This window comes from Eubalaena glacialis, chromosome 3, assembly GCF_028564815.1.
Source record: "Eubalaena glacialis isolate mEubGla1 chromosome 3, mEubGla1.1.hap2.+ XY, whole genome shotgun sequence".
NCBI lineage: Eukaryota > Metazoa > Chordata > Mammalia > Artiodactyla > Balaenidae > Eubalaena > Eubalaena glacialis.
Window position 1 is genome coordinate 84,540,048 of NC_083718.1, and position 11,556 is coordinate 84,551,603.

The 11,556-nt window shown below is 44.7% G+C and overlaps 1 protein-coding gene across 1 annotated transcript; it reads left to right on the plus strand.

Moving 5' to 3' along the window:
* The first annotated feature begins 541 nt into the window (after window positions 1–541).
* S100A11 (S100 calcium binding protein A11) lies at window positions 542–5,697 on the plus strand. Its single transcript, XM_061186003.1, has 3 exons — window positions 542–647; window positions 4,358–4,510; window positions 5,371–5,697. Exons 1-3 carry the CDS (start codon window positions 645–647, stop codon window positions 5,527–5,529), a joined length of 315 nt encoding a protein of 104 aa, XP_061041986.1. The 5' UTR covers window positions 542–644; the 3' UTR covers window positions 5,530–5,697.
* The last annotated feature ends 5,859 nt before the right edge of the window (window positions 5,698–11,556 follow it).

Here is an 11,556-nt window from a genome sequence, read left to right on the forward strand (position 1 = left end):
CAGTAGTACTGTACCGTTGCAGTTCTTTGGGGTCTAGGGTCTTGCTTTGTTTTGTTTGTTTTTTTAACTGTTTTCGGTTTAGAGAGAAGTCTGAGACAACGGTGCTCCAGCTGGCACAAATCACTACCGTTTAGTCTGTTAACGTCTCCTGTGTGAAAGAAGAGACAGCCCTGGTTTCTATGGAACTTATAGCCCACACTCCACGTTGCACGTTTTTCAAAGGCACCTTTCTGCCTGTCTAACATGAATGACCAGAAAGAGCTCGTGAGCTTGTACAGGGAAAAGACCCACGGACTTGGACAGACTTCCAGAAGACCGCTATGCAAAACTTTCAATTCGGAAAAGTCCAAAATCTTCAAGGTTCACGGGACAGGGGAGAGAGATTCTTTAGGGCTCACCGAGGACAATGGGTTTTGTGTGAGTTTTAATGTGAAGCCGTGTGCTTGGCAAAGAAGGGCGACGGCGACCAGTCCGGATCCGCGCGGCGGCGGGCGGAGCGGAGGAGGGGGCGCGTGAGTCAGGCGGAAGCCGCGCGGGGCGGAGCCGGGTGGGGCCGGACCCGGGAGGCAGCAGACCCGGCCCACCGCCCAGTTCGCGCCTCGCCGCTCCTCGCTCGCAGGCCTGTGCTTCGCTCCTCTCCGAACATGGTAAGCCGCGCTTTTTGTCTTCCTCTTGCATGAAAAGAAAAAAGCAACAGCATACTTTTCACCAGGCTTGGTCTTTGATTTTTATGTGGACGTGGCAGGAAACAGAGAAGGACGAATGAATCTATGGCAGGGGATTAGGAAAGAGCGGATGGAAGGAAGAAGCCCTGAATTATACCTGTAATAGCCTAGGGGTAGCAACCGGAGGTTCTTTTGTTTTCCAGGCGAAGGTCTAGGGTTGGGATAGAGGAAATGCACTGCGAGCCGCGCCCCGCCCGGAGCCCCGCACGGGGTGAAGCCGCCCCGACCCCTCGCTCAGCCGGGACGGGGGCGGGGGTGTACGGCCGGTGCGGGACGCCCCTCGCCGCCGGTGTCCGCGGAGCCCGGGGTACGACCTAAAGACAGGGGCTGGAATTCTGCGCGGCGACGCTAGTTATGTACAGTTCTAGAGACCAGAAAGGGCACGTTTCAGACCTAGTGGTCTGAGCCCTAGGGGAAATCAGAGTTTCAGTAAACGACCGGCCAAGACGCAGAGACTGAAACTGAAGCGGGTCCCAGCTAGCCGAGCGGCGGCCAGGAATGTGGGAGGAGCACGGCGCCCGGAAGCCCCCTCCTCCTTTCTTTTTCCCCTTAGCCCACCATCTTGTTAGGCGCTCACCCCGTTTCCTGTTTTTCTTCTCTCAGCTCCTGCCATCCCCATTTTGAACTCTTATCTTTTCCATTAATCCACCTCTAAAATCTGCCTCTTCCTTGGCCTCTCCTTCGTGAAGGGAGGTCTGCAAACTTCCGCCCAAGAGCCAAATCGGGGTTCTGTTCGCCCACGAGCTACGAACGGATTTTACATATTTAAATAGTTGAAAGAAAGTTAAAGGAAGAATAATACTTTGTAACACGTGAAAATTATATGAAACTCAAACTTCAGTGTTCATAAATAAAGTTTTATTGGCGCACGGCCACGCCCATTCATGAGTTTTCTGTGTGGTTGCTGCCCTGCTACAAAAGCAGAGTGACAGAGACCATATGAGCCGCACTGGCCTAAAATTTATACCATCTGGCCCTTTACAAAACACGTTTGCCAACCCCTGCTTTAGTCTGCCAGTCTGTACCCCCGACTGCTCTTTCTCCTTTCCGTGCAACAGCGAGGAATCAGTATCACATGGAACCTTGAAAAGGCAGACCCAGGACCACCAAGTGGTGAAGACCTGGAATGACCGCCCCGGCGGAAGGTGGATGCCACCAGGGCTCCTTGGGAGGAAAGGGAGCATGTTAGTTACGAATGAGAACTGCAATGCTTGAGTTTTTTCAGGTGTTACTTTTTTTTTTTAACTTTCTCAAATGTTGAGTGTTTAGCATGCATTTTTTTAAATTTATTTTTGTCTGCGTTGGGTCTTCATTGCTGCGCGCGGGCTTTCTCTAGTTGCAGTGAGCGGGGGCTACTCTTTGTTGCAGTGCGAGGGCTTCTCATTGCGGTGGCTTCTCTTGTCGCGGAGCACGGGCTCTAGGTGCGCGGGCTTCAGTAGTTGCGGCACGCAGGCTCAGTAGTTGTGGCTCACGGGCTCTAGAGCGCAGGCTCAGTAGTTGTGGCACACAGGCTTAGTTGCTCCGCGGCATGTGGGATCTTCCCGGACCAGGACTGGAACCCGTGTCCCCTGCATTGGCAGGCAGATTCTTCACCACTGCACCACCAGGGAAGTCCCTAGCATGCATTTTTTAAATTCTCTCACAGCACCCATTTATCATGCTGTTTTCTCCTTCCTATCATTGTTCCCATCAAATACAACTCTGAGGATGCAGTGATGGGGAGCACTGGCCTCCATCCAAGCAGGAGATCTCCTCTTCTCCTTCAGCCACTGCTCCAACTTGAGCAAAGCTTTCCTGTCTCTGGGCCTCTCTGCCCCTCCAGCACTACAAATTTTGCAATTCCATTTAAGTAATTTGATAATTGTGTTTCTTTTCCTCTGGAAATTACCTCTGGGAAGAAATGCAGGGGTTTTAATTTTCTCCATGTGGCTGATAGCAACAGTTTTAAAGGGGGAAAAAAAATCTGTCAAGATTGACGTTAAGGAGAGAAAAAGGAAAAGCAGAAAGCCACTTTGAAACTGGAAAATCAAAAAGCAATCTGAATTCCGCAAAGAAAAGAGGCAGAGGACACATCTGTAGGTCTAGAAAAAGATCACAAAGCCCTTGTTCCTGTAATCTGACACATTAGTAAGACTGTGAGATTGTAGTCCTGGTAAGAAAAGCTGTTGTGCAAACACATCTGTTTCTAGGCTGTGGTATTTTGTTTCTCACCAAAACTCTGAAGCTACCAACACTTTTCTAAAGAAAAAGTTCTGACAATGTGACCGTTGAGGAAGACTCCATCTCCAGAAGGGGCTTTATAGATGCTTCAGGATGCAATGAGCACGGGGCACCTGGCTAGGCAGTTAAAGCACCTGGAGAGACTGAAGGAGGGAAGGAGACTGGCAGCTGTGCAGCTAAGAGCTCAGATAAATAACAGGGCTCACATCAATCCTTAACATATTAATTATGGGGCCTGAAAGCCTCCAGCTCTGGGCTCCAGGAAGTCCATCCCAAGAACAAATTAACGGGCTAAGTGCTACATTGCGAATGTCACCATCCAATGTAGACATTGTTAATGTTCAGAGAGAAAACTTTGGAGGAAGGGTGTGGCCCTGCAAGTATTCCAGAAAGTCTGCAGTTCCCCTTCTTATCCACCAGGGGGAGCCCACGAGTTCCTCACGTCTGGGGCCCAGGTGCTGGCTGGAATGAGGGGCAGACTCAGCATGACAGAATTTCCTTGAAGAGTTCTGTTGTAAGGAAAGCAGAGCCCAGAACAGGATATGAACCTTGTGCTCCTTCTAGTGCAACCACAGCTGTGGTTCAGCTCCGTAGATGCGATGGGAGCTGTGTGAGTGGCAACCTAAGAGCCCCCATATCAACCTTCCTGGTGTGAAGTGACCAGAGAAGTTCCACCAGCCTTTTCTGTCGGAATTAGTGGCATCTGGGAGAAGGAGCAAAGGCCAAGGGCTGCAGAAAGCAACCTGGAGGTTGAGATGGTAGAAGTAGCTCTGCCATGTCAGTTCCCATCTCATGCCTGTTTCCTCACGTGTAAAATTAAGGGGTTCTAACTCTCAAATACGAAAGCTGCTCTCCAACATCCAAAAAATTCTCAGATCTCCTACCCCATGCACAATAATAACTATGCTTTTAGTTTTCTTCTAGAAAATGTATGAGTCCTGGGAATTCAGTATTCCTTTAAAAAGAAATGCCATTTCATTTATCACAGTAGCCTCTATATACCCTTGGAAAATAGGGAATTTTTTAATCTATAGACAATGCTTGGTATGCATATGGATTTGTGGATATATAGTTATACATATATTTACCCACACATTCTAAAAATATCAGTAAACCCTGTCACCTCACACTCATCTAGGCAGTCTACTGCTTTCAAACACACCAGCATGCTCCATATTTACCCTCACTAATTTTCACCTGGAATAAACATGTGAGGAGATGTGGGGAAGGAAGCTCACCGAATGTGACTTTCTGTGGTTGTCTTGGGCCCCTTATCCCTGTAAACAATGACCAAGTCTTTCAGGAAACTGCTTGACCCAAAATGAAGAGACGAGATCCTCTGGAGTTTTCCCTAGCACCCAGCTTTTGATATCTTGCCCTTGTCTGAACCCTGAATTTTTTTTTTTCCAAAGGCAAAAACATCCAGCCCTACAGAGACTGAACGGTGCATCGAGTCTCTGATTGCTGTTTTCCAGAGGCATGCTGGAAGGGATGGTGACAACTGCAAACTCTCCAAGGCCGAGTTCCTTATCTTCATGAATACAGAGCTGGGTGCCTTCACAAAGGTATTGGTCCCTGCCCCCACCCCCAGGCCACCCACAGCATGAAACAAGACCCTGGCAGAATGGCTAGGAGTGAGGGACAGCAGCTGAGCCCCTAGGGCTGAGTGAGCTCTGAATGACTATTAAAGGACCTTCTGTTCTCCTCTTCTTTGAATAAAGTGTGTTCTAAAGATCAAAGTTATCAAACTACACTGACATAGGGAACAGTGATTTTTTTCATTTAAGGAGAGGGGCTTACAAAATGGTAAATGGAGTAATAGAAGAGTTTTCAAATTTTATTCCTCCATCCCAAAGCCTCTAGGGCAGCCGTGTTCCGTAGAACTTTCTGTAGTGATGGAAATAATGTTCTATATATGCGTTACCTGATATGGTAGCCACTAGCAACTAAAGGACTGACTTTCTAAATTAATTAAGTAGCCATATGTAACCAGTGGATGTAAGTTTGTGTATGTGCTGGGGGCTTGGATGAGTGGAGGATGGGGCTGATTAGGCAGGGCCCGCATCCTCTTTCCACCTCAAATCACTCCGCTTTTATGTAGTTTGTATATTGGAGTTGCATGCAACACTTAGAAAAAGTTTTCCACTGTTTTTACAAAATTGGGTAACCCCTGCTGGTCACAGAAAGAAGCCTGGACTAGGAGCTAGAAAAGCTGGGTTCGTGTCCTAGGTCTTCCGCTTAAGCCCCTCACTTCACCTGTTTGAGTCTGTTTTTGTCTCTGAAAAGTGCAAATATTAATAACCCCTACCCGGTACCTCACACTCTTGTAAGAATATAATGTGGAAACATTTTTGAAAGCATCTTAGAAAGTACAATATAAAGGTACTAATAAATATCATCATTATTTTTATTATTATCTTTGCAGAACCAGAAGGACCCTGGTGTCCTTGACCGCATGATGAAGAAGCTGGACCTCGACTCTGATGGACAGCTAGATTTCCAAGAATTTCTTAATCTTATTGGCGGCCTGGCCCTAGCTTGCCATGACTCCTTTATTAAGAAGTCTACCTCTTCCCACAAGTAAATCGGAGGAGCCTTTGGGCCTGGCCTCCAGCCCCACTCCCTTTCCTTCAGCCTCCCAATTATCATCTACCCCTCACAGCCCACACATACCCTGAGCCCAGTGCACCCACCACCCCATGCAGGCCACTCCTGCTGGTAGTAATAAAACAATATTGTTTTTTAAAGCACACACTGGAGAGTCAGTAAATTTGTACAAGGGAGGGAGATGACTGGGAGGAATATAAATTAGATTGATGGAAACAGTTACCAGAAGTTGCAAAGTAAACAGTAAAAATGCATCTTGGGTGTATACATAATCATGACTAATGATACCAACATAATCATCTAAATTACTCAGACTGATGGAGAGACGTCGCTTATTGTTCACTCATTAAACATCTATACACCCCTACTACAGGCACTGTCATAGGCTTTGAAGATACAGTCAGCAAGACAGACAAGGTCCTGCCTTCACTGAGGTTACCTTCTAGTGGGGGGGGACAATAAATGAATAAACAAACTATGAGTGCAAAAAGATAGTTGTTGTCTTTCTGAAAGCCAAATTGAATTCTTTTCAAAAACTTGATTAGAGAAATTCACTGAAGATAACTGTGGTTGATGTAGGTGTAGCTGAAACAACTGTAAACAAATATGAAAAACCTCATAAAAATCTAGAAGCATCTTTCACTCAGATTGCCTCACAAGTATCTTTAAATTCCTCCACTTAAAGGAACTGGGACTTCACCCTGGTGGTCCAGTGGCTGAGACTCCATGTCCCCAATGCAGGGGGCCCAGGTTTGATCCCTGGTCAGGGAACTGGATCCCACATGCTGCAACTAGGAGTTCACATGCCACAGCTAAAGATCCTGCATGTCGCAACTTAAAAAAAAAAAAGATCCCACATGCTGCAATGAAGATCCCTTGTGCAGCAACTAAGACCCAGCACAGCCAAATAAATACATAAATAATAAATTTTTTTTTTAAAAAAAGGAACTGAAAATCATTATGAGTGTGATTTATGCAAGAAAGGCAGTATAGCAAAATATTGGTAAATGTACACGTTTTAAGTTTAAATATTTAGAATATTTTGATGAATACCCATTTTAACTGATATTTTAAGTTAACCAGCCAGCTACTGGTCCCTACCCTTCAGAAAAGACAGCCTCTACCATTTCCCAATAAACTTATTCTCCCTGCCCCAGCTTGATCTCTTCCACTCCTTTCTCCACGCTGTGACCAAAGAGTTTTTAAAGGCAAACTTGATGTCACTCCCTTGGTTAAAACCAAGCATTGATTCCTCTTAATAAGCAAGATGAAATCCACAGTTATCTTTGGGCACCCAAGGGCCTTCATGATGGGTCCCTAACCCCTTCTCCAGCCTCATTTCCACTTCTCTCTAGACTTGCCAAACACTCCTGAGCTGATAACTAAGTGCTGTGCCTCTGTCCCTTCATAATCTCTTCTTGCTGCCCTGAAAGCCCTTCACCCCTTTCCCACCTTTTCCTACTCTATAGAGCAGCACAAGTATCATCTCCCCTTATTCTGTGCTTCCACAGCACTCTGTTCTCACCTCTGTTACAGCACTTATCACTCTGTATTGCAACCGTGATGTCTTCCCAGACTTGACTTTGAACTCAGGAAAAGGGATCTAGTTAAATGCATCACTGTATCACTAGTACCTAGCGTGGTGCCCGGCATATAGTGGGTCTGAAAAAGTAGATAGTGCTATAAAATCAGACTTGGGACACTACGCATATCAGTCAGGGTTCCCACAGGAAACACGTGCACACTCACCAGGGTCACTGAAGAAAGTTTATTGAAGAGACTATTACAAAGTTGTGCTCAGGGATAAGAGAAACACAAGGGATGTCAAAGCACCAGGGACTAGCAAAATTAGGAAGCTGTTACCACCACTAGTCCTGACTGGGCAAACCAAGGAGCAGTCACTGGAAGCTAGCAAGAACCATAGGCAAGGGAGAGGGGTCCCCACAGATGCTGTGGCCTTGTTCATAGAAATACAGCCACTGTCAGACCACAGGTGGCAGGAGGGAGCCAGGGGAATAAATACCGATTTCTCTCTCTTCCCATCTTCATGATCTCCTGCCAGTGTGTCCCATGGGACAAGCCAACTGGAAAGCTGAGAAGGGCAGACAAGCATAGAAAGTGGATATGGAGGGGCAAAGAGAATACCCATCACATCGTAGAAAGGTGAGATCATTATTTCCCTACCACAGAGTTACTCCTGTCAGAGAGAGAAGCAGAGGATAAAGTGCCAACGCTAATGCAAATAAATATTTTTTAGTATATATCCTTAATTTATAAAATTTTTTTTTGTGGTTAAATTTACATAACATGAAATTTAACATTTTAACCATTTTTAAGTATACAATTCAGAAGCATTAAGTACATTCATATTGTGGTGCGACCATCACCACTATTCATCTCCAGAACTTTTTCTTCCACGACGGAAATTTTGTACTCCCCACTCCCCTCTACTCCCATCCCTGGCTACAAACATTCTACTTTCTGTCTCTGTGAATTTCACTATTGCAAGTACCTCATACAAGTGGAATCATACAATATTTGTTTTTTTGTAACTCGCTTATTTCACTTAGCATAATGTCCTCAAGGTTCATCCATGTAGCGGCACATGTCAGAATTTCCTTCCTTTTTAAGGCTGAATAATATTCCACTGTATGTCCATTGTATGTATACATTACACTTTGTTTATCCATTCACCCACCAATGGACACTTGGATTGCTTCCACCTTTTGGTTATTGAGAATAATGCTACTATAAACATGGGTGTACAAATATCCATTAGAGTCCCTGCATTCAATTCTTCTGGATTATACACCCGGAAGTGGAATTGCTGTATCATATGGAAATTCTATGTTCAATTTTTTAGGAACCACCATGCCATTTTCCACAGCAGCTACACCATTTTACATTCCCATCAGCAATGTACAAGCAATGTCCAATTTCTTCACATCCTCACCAACACTTGTTATTTTCTGTGTTTTGGATAATATTCAACCTAACAGGCATGAAATGGTATCTCATTATTTTTATTTGCATTTCCCTAGTAATTAGTGATGTTGAGCAGCTTTTCACATACTTATTAGTCACTTATATATCTCAATTGGAAAAATATCTATTCGAGTACTTTGCCCATTTTTTCCCGACTTTATTGAGGTATAATTGGTATAAAAAAACTGCACATAATTTATGTATACAATTTGGTAAATTTGTCCATTTTTTAATTGGGTTGTGTGGTTTTTTATTGAGTTGTAGAAGTTCTTTATATATTCTGGATATTAATCCCTTATCAGATACATGATTTGCAGATATTTTCTCCCATTCTGTGGGTTGCTTTTTCACTCTATTGATAGTGTCCTTTGATGCACGAAAGTTTTTAATCTTGATAAAGTTTTAATTGTGAATGTATCTATTTTTCTTTTACTGCCTGTGTTCCTGGTGTCACATCCAAAAAACCATTGCCAGATCAAATGTAGAATTAAAAAAAAAAAGAAAAAAAAAAACAAGCAAAGATCCAACCCTTTTTAGGAAGGTTTGGGCCATGATGTTAGGACTTCTGTCAAGATTGAGGATGGAGCAAATACAGCAAGCCCCTTCCTACTGCAAATAATGCTGGATAAAGTGGAACACCTCCCTCCCAAAATAAGTTTAAATACTTAGTTCAAAATTCAGAAAGAGAAATATCCAGATGCCAAAAGCAAAAAACGAACCCACAGTTGTAATTATGCCAGAATTGAGGTCATGTGAACCTAGGCTGCAGAACAGGAGCTCTTAGCTAAAGGAGACACACCACTAAAGAGTTGCCCTATCAGTGATGAAGACTGAAAAACTCAGCCCACCACCCCAGACAAGACTCAGAATAAGCCATAGGGGGAACAAAGTTATCTGAGAGAAGTCAAAATGCTGCACTTGTGCTTCCTGGAGGCATGGGGCTCAAACACACACTGCTGTTTTGTACAGAATCTCCAGGCTAAGAAACTACCTTAAAAGTGCTCCAGAGCAGTAAACACAATAAAACCCTAGGCAAATGCAAACCACCTCATGGAGACACCCCAGGCATTTGGAGGATTTCCACAGAAGACAAATCCTGCTAAAATAGGCTGCAAACATTACAAACATTACACTGCACATGAGAGACTATCAGTATATGCAAAAGATGAGAGACTTTGCACCCAAGTAACGAGAGAGAGCAATCTGGAAAGGACTTTAACATGAGTATGTTTAAAATGTTCAAATAAATAAAAGCAGGAAGTAAGATACATAAAACAAGAACAGGGATACATGAAGTACGAAAAAAAAAGAGAAGCAAATAGAGAGTCTATACATGAAATATATAGTCATGCAAATATATAAAGGATCATGAAGCTGGACGTTGCACCAACAATTCCTGGCCCTGCTGGGGTGATGACGGGGAGGATCTGTCCCCGCCTGCTAGACCTCAGGAAGACCTCGCTGACTCACTGCACCCGCCCACCTCACAATGACCCTGTTGTACTCTCCACGAACCTGGTGAGAGATGTTTTGGGAATCTGGGCAGAGAGACAAGGAGGACCACACCTGTACAGCAAGATCGATAATTCACGCTTTGTTTCTCTGCTCTCTCTAATCTCCCCCAGTCACCAGTGAAAACATTCCTGGATGGCCACAGTCAAGAAAGAAGACTCTGAGAGGGAAAGACAAGTCTGCACTGGCTGGGAACTGGCTCTCAGTGACTGAAGCACCCTGTGAGAACAGGCAGCGAGGGTGGAGAGGAACAACGGTAATCCTGGGCCCTCGCCGCACCTCTCTCGGCTGAAACTGCAACCCACGCAGAGAGAAATGTTGCTGTCGCCAGATTCATATTTCATCCTCACAGCGACTTAGTGTCAACATTATCTTAAACATGATGCATGGAGTCGCCAGAACTTCTGGTAGGAATCAAAACAAAGAGAACTCAGGAACGTTGTAAGTCCAGTCTACAAAGAAATTAACTTCTGACAGAGGAAGAAAACCAAATGTGGAAGTTGGAGAAGGTGTACATTAACATCACCTAGGCAGCAGAGGTTGCTTCATAAATGCTAGCAACCCTCTCCTCATTTCATCACCATTAAACCTCCTGAACGGATGGTTGAAACTTTTGTTCTCACCCTGCTGACTTCTGGGGAGGGGAGAGGAACTAGATATTGAGTTCAATCAACAATGGCCAATGATTTAATCAATCATGCCTATGTAATGAAGTCTCCATAAAAACCCAAAAGGATGGGGTTTGGAGAACTTCTGGGTTGGTGAACACATGGAGACAAGGAGAGAGGGGAGCGCTCTGAGGGGACGTGGAAACTCTGAGCCCCTTACCGCAAGCCTTGCCCTATGCATCTCTTCCACCTGGCTGTTCCTCAGTTATATTCTTTATGTAACCAGTAATCTAATAAATAAAATGTTTCTCTGAGTTCTGTGAGCCATTGTAACAAAGTGACGGAACCCAAGAAGGAGGTCATGGGAACCTCCAAAGTATAGCCAGTCGGTCAGAAGCACAGGTGACAACCTGGACTTTCAATTGGCTCTGAAGTGAGGGGAGGGAAAGGACTGAGCCCTTAACGTGTGGATCTGACCCTATCTCCAGGTAGATAGTGTCAGAATTGAGTTAAATCGTAGGACACCCAGCTGGTGTCAGAGAATTGCTTGGTGGTGTGGGGAAAAAAACACACACACAGTAGTTGGTGTCAGAATCATTACCTAGCATCCTCTAAAAGTGACCAATGGGGGACTTCCCTGGCAGTTCAGTGGTTAAGACTCCATGCCTCCAATGCAGGGGACGCAGGTTCGATCCCTGGTCTGGGAACTAAGATCCCACATGCCACACAGCGTGGCCAAAAAAAAAAAAGTGAGCAATGGGATCGTTTTGCTGTCATTATTTAGTATCATTATTAACTCATAGATTTAAGCATATTAAATATGTTTCCATTATTTTCCTTATCAATACTCATATTGTCTCATGTTTGGCCAGTGGGAGTTCCTTTGAGTTGGGGCCTAA